The following is a 15160-nucleotide window of genomic DNA, read 5'->3' on the forward strand; positions in this document are numbered from 1 at the left end:
GCTGTGAGCTATGATGCGGGAGCACTCAACCCCAGGGGGAAAAAAGAAAGAAAAATAGGTCGTTCTTACTTTGAATTTAGGTTCTCTCAGTCATCTTCTCTCCTACTTTTCTAGCCTTGGGAGACTACACCCCCCAAGACTGCTTACTCTCCGGGACAGGCCTTCATCCCCAGCTAGTTGTAGCTGACCTGTGGTTGTCCTGCCCCAGTTCTTTCTCCTTGTCCTTTTTGGTATATGTCACCTTACATATTTGTGGACAGTTCCCTACAAGAGATAGAAGTGAATTGTAGAAAATTCCTTTCTACTCTTTACTTGTCATTTATACGTCACTTGTGTCACACTTGTAGTTAATGTAGGATATTTGGATAAAATGTATTTACCTGCTGTCTGTGATAACCCCTTCTTCCCATTTGTTTTGGGAGGTAAAATTACCCTTTGTTATTCTGAAATCAGTTTATTGCTAGGTTTTTGTGGATATCCAGAAAGTTATAATAATGCATTTTAATATGAATACTGAATTAAATGTTAAACATATTATATCCTAAATGTAAAGATGTATTTCAGCTTTTTCATCTTTTCCTTTCTTTTTTTTTTAATAATTCTTTTTCATACTTCTTAAGTTTCCTCAATATGCTGAAAAAGTATTCCTTTGAAGTTGGACCAAGATGGAAAAATGGTTAACTGGAAGAAAATATTGAAGGGGAAAGGGTATTTTGAAAGCTAAGATGTATCTTTTAGATAAAGCAAATCCAGATTTTAAATCATATAAATCTGGAGATTCTTAATTTGCTTTACCAAAGGATTACTTCAGATTTCAGTGACATTTTCCTTTATTTTTTTCCCCTTAATTCAAACTAGAAATCGTCAGCTGTGCTGAAGTCTTGCCTTGCATTCTTGGTCAGTGACAATGTTGTCTAGTTCTTGCCTTAATTATGTAGCTGAACTGAGCCTTTAAGCAGCCAGTCAGTGGAGATAGGGATCGGCTATGGGTATGCAGATATTTATGGGGCCATAACTGTTGATTGTAACCAATGCAGTCCCCAAAATGATCATCTAAGGAAAACCCAGGAGCTATTTACCTGTTCTTTAAAGCCAGCAGAAAGCAGATGGCTAATGACCCCCTTTTTCTGCTGGCCTGTCAAGATCTTTGCCTTTTCATTGTTTTTTGAAATACGCATTCTGAACCTCCATCATACATGTGAGGTGTGTTTTTTGGGGAGCTTATGTTGCCATATGTTTTCCAACAGAACTACTTGGCCCACGAGGAGCTGGCGATTGCGGTGGAAATGTTGTCTGCTGTTGCTTTACTAAACCAGGCCCTGGAAAGCAGCGATCTTGTGTCTGTGCAGAATCAACTCAGAAGCCCCACAATGGGCTTAAACAATCTGGACCAGGCATATGTGGAACGGTAAGGGATGCTTTCCAAACTGTCTTTCAATGCAGAAATGCGTGTTTGGCAGATCTTACAAATTATAAGAATTTGTTCCTTAGTGAAGGAATCCATATACCATGCTCATATTTCTTAAAAGCTAGTTGGCTCTATTTTAAGCATCCTTCTCATTAGAGTCCTCTTTTATATATTCCTTTGGGAGAACAAAAGGAATCTGAAAATGATTATCCTGTGGCAACTAATGACTAACTTTGTGATAGGCTAAAAACAAAGGATCTATTGAAAACATATATTCCCTTGGGCTTCTTTTGGAAATGACAGAATGTCAGGGAGTTGGAAGCAACTTTAACAGTCATCTAGTCCGATTCTTTTATTTCACTGATGAAGAACAGAATCTGGAATGATGGACCCTGACGTTGTATAGTTGGGCCCCAAACCCCATTGGTTGTTAACCAAAGGAATCCTAAGACCACAATGCCTCATGGCCGTGGTCACAACTTCAATTTAGTATTTTTATGTTTCTGAGATGTGCTACTAGGTAGTACAATTCCTAGTATCAAATCACCATGGAGGCTGTAGAGAGAAAATTAAAGGGCCAGAATAAGGAGCCAATGTAGAGATTAAGACAAAAGCAGGAGCTAAAACGAGTAAAGCTTGTGTTCTTGTGACCACCAGGGGGAGATGTCTGTGCAGATCTTGACAAAAATTCTTTTTAGATACTGATGCTGGAACTTCTCAGATTCATTGCCTGATTCTCTTGAGTTATATACAGTTGCACAGGAAAAATCAAAGAAATTTAATTTTCTGCAATTTTAAACCAAATAGCAGAAAAATAGTGGAAGGACAGTGGATTTTCCTGTTTCTGGTCTTCTCAGAGAAACCAATGCTCTTCTTCAGCTTAAATTTTGGCCATCTGGTATGAACCAGACTCCTCAGAGTGTTTCCAGGGTAATTTCCCTCTTCTCCAAGCTGAGACACTTCAAGCTCAACCTGAGTTTTCCTCTGTCCTCAGCCAGACGCCCTACCCACCTCTCGATGTCAGTAGCTGTCTGCGTGTTATGACTCTGCAGATGCTTCCCTTTCTCGGCAACCACCCTCACTTAGACTTCACTTCTCACCTTTGCTTCTATGATACCTGCACAGTGGTCATCCTACCTCTTTTCTCCTCATTCCTTATTCTTACCTAGTCAGGCTTGGCTATTCTCAGAGTGCCAGAGTGGAATAGAGCTAGTTACTCTCTCATAAAGCTTACAGGCTAATGGGGCATCTTGGTGAGATAACTGTTAAGAGTGTCCCCCACACTTAGGATCCCTGGCCACTGCTATCTAAGTGACAGTAGCCCTCCCACTGACGCATCCAGTCACCCATTTTTGATTATCAGAAATGCCTGTTGCCCCATACAAATACCCATTAAGGAAGTGGCCCAACTCAATTTGAAAATCACATTTATACCTGTGGTTTTCAGCTAAGACCTACAGGTAAAGCCTTAGAGTTTAAGTGTTCTCTATGAAATACTTTAAAATGTGTATGTTTTGATTTTTAAAATTTTAAGCCAACTCCAGTGGCTTACTCCTATAATCCTAGTACTCTGGGAGGCTGAAGTGAGTAGATTGCTTAAGCTCATAAGTTGGAGACCAGCCTGAGCAAGAGCAAGACTCCTTCTCCACTAAAAATAGGAAAACTGGCCAGGTGGTGTGCCGGGTGCCTGTAGTCTCAGCTACTGGGGAGACTGAGGCAGGAGGATTGCTTAAGCCCAAGAGTTGAGGTTGCAGTGAGCTGTGACACCACGGCACTCTACCCAGGGTAGAGTGAGACTCTGTCTCAAAACAACAACAACAACAATTTTTATTTGAGTACTTTCTGGATCACTCAAATGGCCCCCATACTGACATGAGATTTGGGAGTGCACTTTGGATCTAATATTGACATTTGTATTGGCCCCAAATGATCCTTCCACAACATTAGCATTTCATTTCCAAAGTCAGTTTCTTTTTTTTTTTTTTTTTTTTTTTGAGACAGAGCCTCAAGCTGTCCCCCTGGGTAGAGTGCCATGGCATTACAGCTCACAGAAACCTCCAACTCCTGGGCTCAAGCGAGTCTCCTGCCTCCGCCTCCCAAGTAGCTGGGACCACAGGCGCCCGCCACAACGCCCAGCTATTTTTTGGTTGCAGCCGTCATTGTTGTTTGGCGGGTCCGGGCTGGGGATTCGAACCCGCCACCTTAGGTGTACGTGGCTGGCGCCTTAGCCGGTTGAGCCATAGGCGCCGAGCCCAAAGTCAGTTTCTTAACCTGGGTTCTTGGAATCCCAGGCTGGTAGACTAAGTCTGAGAAACATTGCTGTGACCAGGCCCCTTCCACATGGAGTGCAGGTTCTTCATCGCATAAGGGTGCTGGACAAGACCACCTTGACAAATTCTTGCAAAATTTCTACCTATTCATTATAACTTCCTCTCTTGGGGTTGTCTTTTCCCAGAAAGTTGTGGGGTTTTTTTAAGCGATAGGGTCTTACTCTGTTGTTCAATATAGTGGAGTGCAGCATGATCACGGTTCACTGCAACTTTGAACTCCTGGGCTCAATCCTCCTGCATTAGCTTTCCCAGTACCTGGGACTACAGGCACACACCATCATCCTGGGTAATTTTTAAATTTTTCATGGAGTTGGGGTCTCACTGTGTTGCTCAGGCTGGTCTCAAAAACTCCTGGCTTCAAGCAATCTTCCCACCTCAGCCTACCAAAGTACTAGGATTATTAGCACTGAGTTACCACACCCAGCTCCCAGAAAGATTCTCTTGCTATTATCTTGTGTCAATTGTATAGGTTAGTATTAACTCTGGACGTACACTGTTCCAAGATCAATTGTTCTAAGATGCAGCCAAGTTCACAGTTCTCCTGTTTGATTATTCCATGTTCTCACCTGAATTGAGAGCAGACTCCTTGCTCTAGTCTAAACTATGTTCCCACCTCAGCTCCAGCTACATCCCTACTGGTATTTCATCCCTCAGCCACACTGGATTCAATCACACTATGTACTTTCTTGTCTTTCTGTTTCTGTGTATGGTCCTGTCACCAGCAGGAAGTTGGTATTCACCCAACTTACCCAAGCACAGTGTTGGAGCTTCCACTTCCTGCCTATCCTGTATCATGCTTCTCCCTCCCTCTCCTCCCCCAGCAGTTTACAGATAGTAGAGGACCTAGCGTGATTGGTTAGAGCTACCTAAGCCTTGGGGCCTAAAATATCTGAGTTTGGCGCCCCCTAGCTGAGCTCTTTTTTCTTCATCTATACAGCACAAAAATAAGAAAGGTTTATCTGCATTTGCAGGACTATTTTGAGGATTAAGCGCTTGGTTCAGAGCCTGCCCAGGGAAAGTTCTCCACCAATAGGGATTACCGTCCACTTTTTCCTTTCAACCTCCTTAGGGACTGTCTCTACTCCCCTAGTTTTTCCTGGACTCTGCACTTACACCCTTTCTGAGTTTTTGCATCTTACCCACTGGCCTGAAAGCTCCCAGCAGTAAAGGAAGAATCTTGCTCCTCCGAACATCTCTGTAGTGTCTACCACTGTTTTTCATGTGGGGAGTGCTTAGTAAACATCTGAAATAAATTGAATTATTAATCCTTTTAAAACATCCACGGATCAATTGTTAGACTAGTAGGCTTACTGGTCAGTCCATGGCATGAGGTGAAGAGAGCTCTGATCGAAAGAGTGAGAAGAAAGGACAGAGACTTATTGGGTAGGCTATGGAATATTTTGCCCAAAGTCAATATCTTCACTTCCAAAGACGAATAGTTACTTAGAAAACCTGTGGAGCTCTCTCATGCTGCTCCTAAAATCTTTTCCCGTTAGCTCATTTTTGTTCCTATCTAAAGAAATGATGAGTAATTGTAGTTTTTTTTCTGTGTTTATCCTTAGCTTGCTCATTTCATTCCTGTTAGGTCATCATTTAGACTTGAAGTGTATGAAATGCCCATGAAGACTTTGCACTTTTAGAATCGTCTTCCTCTGTAAGCTGCCATTTATCCGTGTTAGTTATTGCATATTACCAGTGTAGCAAAGTATTTTTTTAGGTTTCTAGCTCTTGGGTAAGGCACAAATCTCAGACATAAAATCAGGCCAGTTTTCATATCTGCACTTGGTAAGGCCTCGTTCAGCTACAGACAAATCATTACCACTACTTCCTATTTTGAATGTTTTACTCTCTACAGAAGACACTTCAATGGCACCTGTAAGCAAAATTTTGAGAAAATTGGTCACTACAAACAGGAAACAGTTTTTAGACTCAATATTACGACTTTTAATTGCAACTGTTAGGAAATTCCTCAGAGGCTATGCAGAAGTCAAACTGCATAATGAATCTGTATGTACATAGAAGACTGTTCTTTATTTCCCTAAAGATGTAAAACCAAATCATTGAGTGTCTTTACTTTTGGCTAGAATCATTCATGTTAGCCATAGAACATTGGTTCTGTGATTTTTAAATGAAAAATTTGATTACAAATAAAAGTTTCTCGATGGCATCAGTATAGATCATTTTTTCCCTGAAATTTCTCCAGACGAGAAAAAATAATTGGAGTGGTCAACCCAACTCTGTGTTTTAGCCAGCTGCCCACTGGGGAGAGTCAGGAGTGACATGTGGGCATGCATGACAGTGACGGGACACAGGAAAGAGATCTTTGTGTAGCTGCTATGGAACCTTTGGAGAATGAAGAAGAAATTTAGGCTATTGCAGTTCAATTCACGTCCCACCACTCCAAGAAAACATACACTGAAGATTTCTGTTATTTAGCAAGCTTTCTGGAACTACATTTGCATTTTATCCGATTCCTCAGTGGGCATATTAGGCCTCAAGGCAGCTCAGCTACATTAGGGTTACAGTAGGAAAAAAAGGCCTTTCAAGACCTAGATTCTGGAAGGAACAAGAGAAATAATAAAATTTAACGATGGACCTACTGAGAGCCATAACTCTGAATTTTATCATTTGGAATGGAACAGAACCAAGACTTGCAAGGACTTGGGAAATTAGTAACTAGGGGGGAAAAGCGATTTGATAGTTAAGGATTTCTAGTTTTGCTCAAGGTTAGATACACAGATTTTGAAGAACTTTCATTGAACAAAAAATACTTGTACTTGAAAGAGAAAATGCCATTAGTACAGGTGAGGTTGGTGCATGTTGCAAGGCTCCATGAGATATTTTTATTTGCCTTTCGACACTCTGCAATCTCGGGACATCCACATGGCCATGCAGCATTTTTAAGATAATAACGTGAACAAAGAGCAAATGTCTCTGCTTGGCATCGTGATTGTTTTCTCTTCCACAGTTATGCAGACTCACTACTCGCTGTGAAACTGGAAGCCTTATCCCAAGGACAAGATAACTTAAGCTGGAATGAAATTCAGAATTGTATCGACTTGGTTAATATTCAGATACAAGAAGAAAATGACCGTAAGTATAGGATGCTTTCGTTCTCCAGTGTAGTGGGAGAAGAGCTATCTGGACAACTTAATTTTTCCCATGAGAGCTGCAAGTTTTTTGCTTCTGGAACCCTGTGAAAGCATAATTCCCTGATATATATGCACGTGTTTATATACAAAGTTCACACCCGTGCTACCAACATGGTATAAACATTACAAAGCTCACTGCAAAATATATAAACAGAAGTCCTAATATTTTCTCATTATTTGTACTTTAGAGACAGCTACTCTAAATAAGTCAGCTTTTTAAGTACTCAGTACTATTTTGACCTTTGTCTTGGACATTTTTTAATGAAATATGACACACTTTTCCTGCCCTAGGAATGGGAAGATTGGAACACAATCTAACCATTGTTTTATCATCACAAATCATGGTACTTGGCTGTATTTCCAGAAATTATGAGCTATGAGCCTAATAAGAGGCCAACCTCAAGAGGAAACAGGCTTTCTTGAATGTCAGCTTGCTGTCTTATCACTTGTTTTGTGCTTACAAAAACAGAGTGAAGGAGGAGAGGCTGTGTAACTTCAGCAGTCTGTACATTCACTGCTTTTCTGTCATAAGAATTACCGAAGTCAAGCTTCAAGCTCTTTTTCAACATAAAGCAAACCTACGCCATCTTCTTTGGCTCTTTGACTTGTCAGCAACAGCAGATTAGGTTTGCTAACATCACTGTCCTCCATGCCACGCCCAGCTTTGCTTTCCCTAACCCACTTGCTCTGGCTTGCTGATGGCTTAGGCAGATAATTTCTCTGACAAATTCATGATCTTTTATTTGATGTGTTTCAACAAGGTCTTAAGTCTGATTTTGAATGCTGAACATACACATCTAAACTTGGGAATACTGCAGTCACTCCTGAGATAAAACATATGACTTTGTTAAATTTATTTGCATAGGCTTGGCGCCTGTGGCTCAAGTGGCTAAGGTGCCAGCCACATACACCTAAGGTGGCGGGTTCAAATCCAGCCTAACCCACCAAAACAACAGTGACAGCTGCAATCTGTCAAAATAGCCGGGCATTGTGGCGAGTGCCTGTGGTCCCAGCTACTTGGGAGGCTGAGGCCGGAGACTCACTTGAGCCTAGGAGTTGGAGGTTGCTGTGAGCTGTGATGCCACGGCACTCTACCCAGGGAGACAGCTTGAGACTCCTGTCTCAAAAAATAAATAAATAAATAAAATAAAAACAATTTCATTTAAAAAAAAAAGTTTAGGCTTAGTCCCTGTGGCTCAAGTGGCTAAGGCACCAGCCACATACACCTAAGGTGGCAGGTTCGAATCCAGCCCGGACCCGCCAAACAACAATAATGGCTGCAACCAAAAAATAGCCGGGCATTGTGGCGGGCGCCTGTGGTCCCAGCTACTTGGGAGGCTGAGGCAGGAGACTCGCTTGAGCCCAGGAGTTGGAGGTTGCTGTGAGCTGTGATGCAACAGCACTCTACCCAGGGGGACAGCTTGAGACTCTGTCTCAAAATAAATAAATAAATAAAAAGTTTATTTGCATAGTTGTCTTTTTATTTGCTATTTGCTGTGAAAATGGAACCATAAAATCAAGGCCAGATTTGTTTTTCTTTGTAAACATCTCTCTTTAGTCCCCACCGTAAAATAGGATGCAGGTTGCTCCCTTAACATAATGTACTGTGGATGTCCCCCCATCACACTGAGTCTTGGACAGTTTCTAAATTTTGTCCTTTTTGGGTTGTGTGCAAATCTGAATTTTCTCTTTGCCACCGCACGGCTTTCTGTTGCCTGTCTGCATTTCCTTTCAGTGAGACATTGGACGTCTCCCTAGTCAGATGGCTTGCTCACAACCCAGTTAGCTCTTTCTAACACATTGGCTCCAGAGCTTGTGGTTCTTGGCAGATGTTAGTCAAGAGGGAAGCGCTCATCTGAGCAGAGGTTCAGCATCATCAGGCTGGGGGTGGTGGGCACCCTTTTGCGTGTCCTGCTATAGACCTCAGTTCCCCAGCCCTCTGTCCTAGCTTCCTCCTTGGCCTTCCCCTCCGCACTCTGAATCTCCTGCAGCAGTGGTCTGGGTGTTATAGCAAGTGCCACCCAAGGGGAAGGGCGCCTTTCTTTTGGTGGGCAAAACAGTCATGTCCCATGTTTGATTTCTAACTTTTCTCCCAGTTTCAAAGCAGTCCAGGTCTGCTTTGGTTACTTCCGTGTGTGCTGCTCACAGTAGGGACAGTATGTTGGTTCTCAGGGCCTAACAGTTGCAGGCTTGATGTCAATTAAAGGGGCGCAAAATGGCAGACTTGATGTTAATTAAGAAACAGAAAAAGAAAAACAGGTATAGTTGTTATTAATATTAATATTAATATTGAAATATTAATTTAATTTAATTTAAATTTTAGAATTTAAAAAGAGAATTGTCTCTTACAGATAGATCTTATTTTTAAGCAAAAATCTTCTTTGATTCCTATGGCTTTTTTTCTATCCAGGTGAAAGCATGACGTGTGTTTTTCTAGGCCATCTCACGTGTCCACCGCACCATTTCATTTAAGTATCTTGTCATGGTGGTCATAGGCCATAACCAGAGAAGTTATTTCAGATGTTAGTATGTCCTTTCTGGAATTTAGGAAATATAATAAGGAGTATTTAACATTATCTGGGTTTTTGTTTGATTTTTCTTAAATCAAATGCGGTGTTTATGTTTAAAGCTCCTGAAGTATTGAGTTTGCTTTCCTATCTAGGCAATTGCTTAAAAAGCTAAAAGTTTTAAAAACACACCATTGTGAACAGGCAAGAATTGCACAATATGGTAATTACATCATCTGAAAAGAGCTGAGAATTTTCCATGGACGTTTTGAAAGTGCATTATACTTTCCTGCCCCCTACTGCATTTTGGCTTTGTGCTCTGAGGTCTCATCCTGGTTCTGAGATGTGTTAGAGGTTAAGGTGTGCAGGTCATAGCTCGGTGCCCGTAGCTCAGTGGCTAAGGCGCTGGCTACATACACCGAGGCTAGCAGGTTTGAGCCTGGCCCGGGCCTGCTAAACAACAATGATGACTGCAAAAACAAAAAAAAGTCAGGCATTGTGGTGGGCTCCTGTAGTTCCAGCTACATGTGAGGCCAAGGCAAGAGAACCACTTAAGCCTAAGAGTTTGAGGTTGCTGTGAGCTGTGATGATACAGCACTCTACCGAGGGCGACATAGTGAGACTCTGTCTCAAAAAAAAAAAGGTATGCAGGTCATGAAAAATGGTAAACATGAAAGATAAATTTCATACAAAAGCTGCTAAATGCATTTCCTCACAGTTAAATGCTTGGAATTCTTACTGAAAAGTTTACTTTCCCCAACAGACCCATAGAGGAACATTATTTTAACTGTGTATCCTAGATAAGTTTTCTTCCTTTTACAATTTTTCTTTCCAAATTTGGTAGGTACCGTTCTTCATAGGTTATTTCATCTGCTGTGTCAAATACATGAACCCTAAGAAAATGCCCACTCTCTCAGTGGCCTAGAACAGGTGTCCTCAAACTACAGCCTGAGGGCCACATACAGCCCATCTAGGACATTTATCCGGCCTGCCAGGTGTTTTTGCCGCTGCTGCCTGTCCTGCTTAGCAGCTGACTCATCCCAGGGCCCATAGTCCAGCCCTCCAACTGTCTGAGGGACGGTGAACTGGCCCCCCTATTTAAAAAGTTTAAGGACCTCTGGCCTAGGTGACATGTGACATGGTATCACATGTTGATTTAAAGAAATGGGGACATGGGCTGAGGCTCAGCAATCCTCCTTCAGGTTGGACTTTTCCTTGTAAACAGAGGAAGTGACAGAGATGTGCCCAGGGGGCTTCTGGGTAGGTCTTCCGGCTCCTGTGAGGTCATTTACTGTGACCTCAGCGGCTTGTGTTCTTAGAAACACACCAAACGAAAAACTTAAGCAGGTGATTTCAATCAAGTCAGCTGGAATGTACTCATTGCCAGGTGATCGGCCATTAGGAACACACATTCTCTTTCTCAGACTTGGTTTTGTTAAAACCATTTTTGGATGGGGTGTTTAAAGGTATTTAGAACAGTCTACCCCAGAGGGTGTCCAGAAAATGACATGAACTATCCCGTGCTTTCTAGTTTGTGAGTCCTGCAGGGTGAAATGATGATACCTTGTTATACGGATAATGCTTAGACCTTCGGGGGTTCTCCCAGTGTTTTGAGATAATGCATCTTTCGTGTTAGAGAAATATTAATACTGTCACTTTTTTCCAAATCTATTTAAGTATTATAATGTGGAATAATAACTAGGAATTTTTGATTGTCTCTTTTACTGATAAATCTTTTTAGTCTTAGCAAGTGGTGGTTATGGAGTCATCTGTTCAGGGAATATTCTCCCTTAATTTGAATGGCAGGATGAAGAGAATTTCTAAAAATTAGAAGTGCTTATAATGGATGGTGGTATATCCCATTTGTAAAGTGAGTTGTGATCATTCTTGAAAAATAACTGACAAAATGAGAAATGATGAGTTTGGTCTTAAAAATGCTTATGTTCCAATTTATATTAATGTTTAGTCTCTTTACCAGTTCTGTCTATTGCTCTAACGTAGGAACCAAATGCTCCCTGGTAAGGTAGGGGAGAGAGAAAGGTATCTAAATACTATATTTTTATGGCTGGGTGGTAATTATTTTTTTTTAAATAATGTGATACTGAGAAGTGACCTCCAAAGAGATCTATTTTAGTAGAATTACAAAGACTTCTTAGATTCCATACCTTAACTTCTATGTTTTCCTTTTCTGGACTTCATGGTTCACGTTCTAAGATCCCATGATACGGTAGAGAAAGTAGAAAATTAAGCTGGATGATATGCTTATTGGTTCTTTGGTACATCCATGAATTAGTGCTCCAGGCATTATTTTACCACTTAGCAGTATATAAATAATATGTGAAATTGATTATCCATATTTGAAACTTAAGAGTATCTCAGAACACGCATGACTGTGTTTACTCCTATAAAGCCTACCTATATTTCCCAGCCACATGTGGCTATTTCACTTACTTAAAATTTAAAATTCAGTTCTATCATCGTTGTTCTCTTGGATAGCACTGGACTACATGTCTTCATTAACACTAATTTTGAACTATCTTTTTTTTTCTTTTTGCAGTTTTTTTTTGGAGGGGGGGCCAGGGCTGGGTTTGAACCTGCCACCTCTGGCATATGGGGCCAGCGCCCTACTCCTTTGAGCCATAGGCACCGCCCCATAATTTTGAACTATCTTGTTTGGCATCCTTCACAGGTAGTGAAGTAGTTATCCAAAGAATAGAATGTACATCCCAACTTCTCTGCTTCACCTTTGTATGTATCTCTACATTAAATCCTTCCAGCTCTGGTATCCTATGTTCCCATCTTCTAGTAATTGGCATTACTAATATGTAAGCAAGAGTTACACTAGAAAATTAGGATCCCTGTTGCTGCTTCTACACAGTTATGCTCCCCCTTTTTTGTAATAGCTTTGAGAATCCACATACCATAAAATTCACTCTTTTGAAGCCTACAGTTCAATGGTTTTACAGTTTTTGACCGAGGCCGGATTTGAACCCACCACCTCTGGTATTATGGGCCAATGCCCTACTCCTTGAACCACAGGTACCACCCAGTTCCGTGGTTTTATATGTACAAAGAGTTGTACAACCTCCATCACTATCAAAATTCTGAACATTTTCACCAGCGCAAAAAGAAATCCTGGATAGGGCACAGTGGCTCAGAACTACAATCTCAACACCATGGGAGGCTGAAGTGGGAGGATCACTTGAGGCCAAGAATTCAAAACCAACCTGGATAACATAACGAGACCACTTCTCTACAAAAAGTTGTTTAAAAATTAGCTGAGCATGGTTGTGTGCACCTATAGTGCCAGCTACATCTCACTGAGGTGTGAGGGTCACTTGAGCCCAGGAGTTCAAAGCTTCAGTAAGCTGTGATCGCGCCACTGTACTCTAGCCCAGGTGACAGAGTGAGACTTTGTCTCTAAAAGAAAAAAATAAATAAGTTTTTAAAAATTAAGAACAAAAACAAATCCCATATCCATTTGCTTTTTTCTTCCATGCTCTGGCAACCGCTAGCCTAGTTTGTTTCTATTCTGGACATTTTATATAAATGGAGTTTTATAGTACATGACCTTTTGTATCTGGCTTTTTTTACGTAACATGTTTTCAAGGTTCATCCGTGTTGTATTACATATCAGTATATTTCATATTCCTTTCTAGATCAAAAATGTTCCATCACATCATACAAATTTAACTTGTGTTTATCCTTCAATCAGTTGAACTTGAGTAGAATTGTTAGATCAACGTAATTTATGTTTAAATTATTATTATTAATTTTTTTTGTAGAGACAGAGTCTCACTTTATCACCCTTAGTAGAGTGCCGTGGTGTCACACTGCTAACAGTAACCTCCAGCTCTTGGGTTTAGGCGATTCTCTTGCATCAGCCTCCCAGGTAGCCTGGACTACAGGTGCCCACCACAACTCCTGGCTATTTTTTTGTTGCAGTTCTGGCTGGGGCCGGGTTTGAACCCACCACCCTCCGTATATGGGGCCAGCGACCTATCCACAGAGCCACATACGTGGCCCTATGTTTAAATTATTAAACATAATTTTATGTATAATTCTTTAAGGAATTGCCAAACTATTTCCCAAGGTGACTGCACCATTTTCATTGCTACCAGCAGTATGTGAGTGTTCTAATTTCTTCACATTCTCACCAAGACTTGTTTATCTTTTTTTTAATTGCCATCCTAGGGGCACAAAGTGGTATCATGGTGATTTGAATTTTCACTTTTCTAATAACTAATGATATAAGCATCTTTCCATGTGCTTCCTAGCCACTTGTGTATCTTCTTTACAGAAATGTTTATTGGGCAGTGCCTGTGGCTCAAAGGAGTAGGGCACTGGCCCCATATACTGGAGGTGGTGGGTTCAAACCCAGCTCCGGCCAAAAACTGCAAAAAAAAAGGAATGTTTATTCGGGCTGCTCCAGTGACTCATGCCTATACCACCAGCCAAGGTGGGAGGATTAGTTGAGGTCAGGAGTTCAAGACAAGCCTGAGCAAGAGCCAGTTGTTTGCTAATTTTATATCGGGTTGTTTGTCTTTTCCTCAATGAGTTTTAAGCCAATTCTTTATATATTTGTTCTTTTCTTAGATAGCGGATTTTTTCCCTTAGATTGTCTTTTTCCTTTATTTGTCCTTTGAAGCACAAAAGATTGAATTTTGACAAAGGCTCATTTATCTGTTACCTTTTGTTGTTCTTTGGACTTCATAGCTAAAAAGAAATAGGCTAACCCAATTTTACGAAGGTTTACTCCTGTGTTTTCTTGTAGAAGAGTTATGGGTCTAGCTTTCTCAGTTAGGTCTGTGGTCTGTTTGGAGTTAATTTTTGTGTGTAGTGTGATGCATGGGTCCAACTTCATTCTTGGGCATGTGGATGTCCAGTTATCCCAGTACCATTTCTTGTATAGACTGTTCTTTACCTATTGAATTGTCTCAGCACCCTTGTCAAGGCTTATTTCTAGACTCTTCAGTTCTATTCCATTGCCCCGTATGTTTATCATTATGCCAACACCATGCAGTATTATTACTATTTTTTGAGACAGAGTCACATTCTGTTGCTCCAGGCTGTAGTGCCATGGCAGCGTAGTTCATAGCAAACTGAAACTCCTGGGTTCAAGTAATCCTCCTGCCTCAGGCTCTCAAGTATCTGGGACTACAGGCACCCATCACAATGTCTAGCTAATGTTTCTATTTTTGGTAGAGTAGGGAGGAGTCTGTCTCAATCTCCTGAGCTTCAAGTGACCCTCCCACTTCAGCCAACCAGAGTGCTAGGACTTAGGCGTGGGCCACCATGCCCAGCTCGGTACGATGCAATATTGATCACCATAACTTTTGAAATTGGGGAAAGTTCATCAATTTTGTTCTTCTTTCATCAGAATGACATTGGCTATTCTTGCTTCCTTGCATTTCCATATGAAGTTTAGAATCTGCTTATCATCTTTCTGTCTTTGAAAAAGACAGCTAAGATTTGGTAGGGGTTGCAGTGAGTCTGTACATTAGCCTAAGGAGTATTTCTATCATAACAATATTAGATCTTCCAATCCACAAACATGGCATGCCTTTCCACGCCATGTTTTTAGGTTTTTTCCAATGTTGTTTTATGGTTTTCAATGTATAGTTAAACCTTAAAAAACTTGGATTTGGCTCGGTGCCTGTGGCTCAATCGGCTAAGGCGCCAGCCACATAAACCTAAGGTGGCGGGTTCGAATCCCCAGCCTGGGCCCGCCAAACAACAATGATGGCTGCAACCAAAAAATGG

At 41.2% G+C, this 15160-nt stretch overlaps 1 protein-coding gene across 1 annotated transcript in view; it reads left to right on the forward strand.

The window, feature by feature from the left end:
- The window catches only part of IQGAP2 (IQ motif containing GTPase activating protein 2), a 319224-nt gene that overhangs the window by 195410 nt on the left and 108654 nt on the right, over positions 1-15160 (forward strand). Inside the window, exons 11-12 of the mRNA XM_012802746.1 lie at positions 1248-1408; positions 6707-6831. Coding sequence (XP_012658200.1) covers positions 1248-1408; positions 6707-6831 — 286 coding nt within the window. The remainder of the gene's footprint in view (positions 1-1247; positions 1409-6706; positions 6832-15160) is intronic.

This window comes from Otolemur garnettii, unplaced genomic scaffold (genome assembly GCF_000181295.1).
Source record: "Otolemur garnettii isolate 467f Iridium unplaced genomic scaffold, OtoGar3 scaffold00017, whole genome shotgun sequence".
Classification (NCBI taxonomy): domain Eukaryota; kingdom Metazoa; phylum Chordata; class Mammalia; order Primates; family Galagidae; genus Otolemur; species Otolemur garnettii.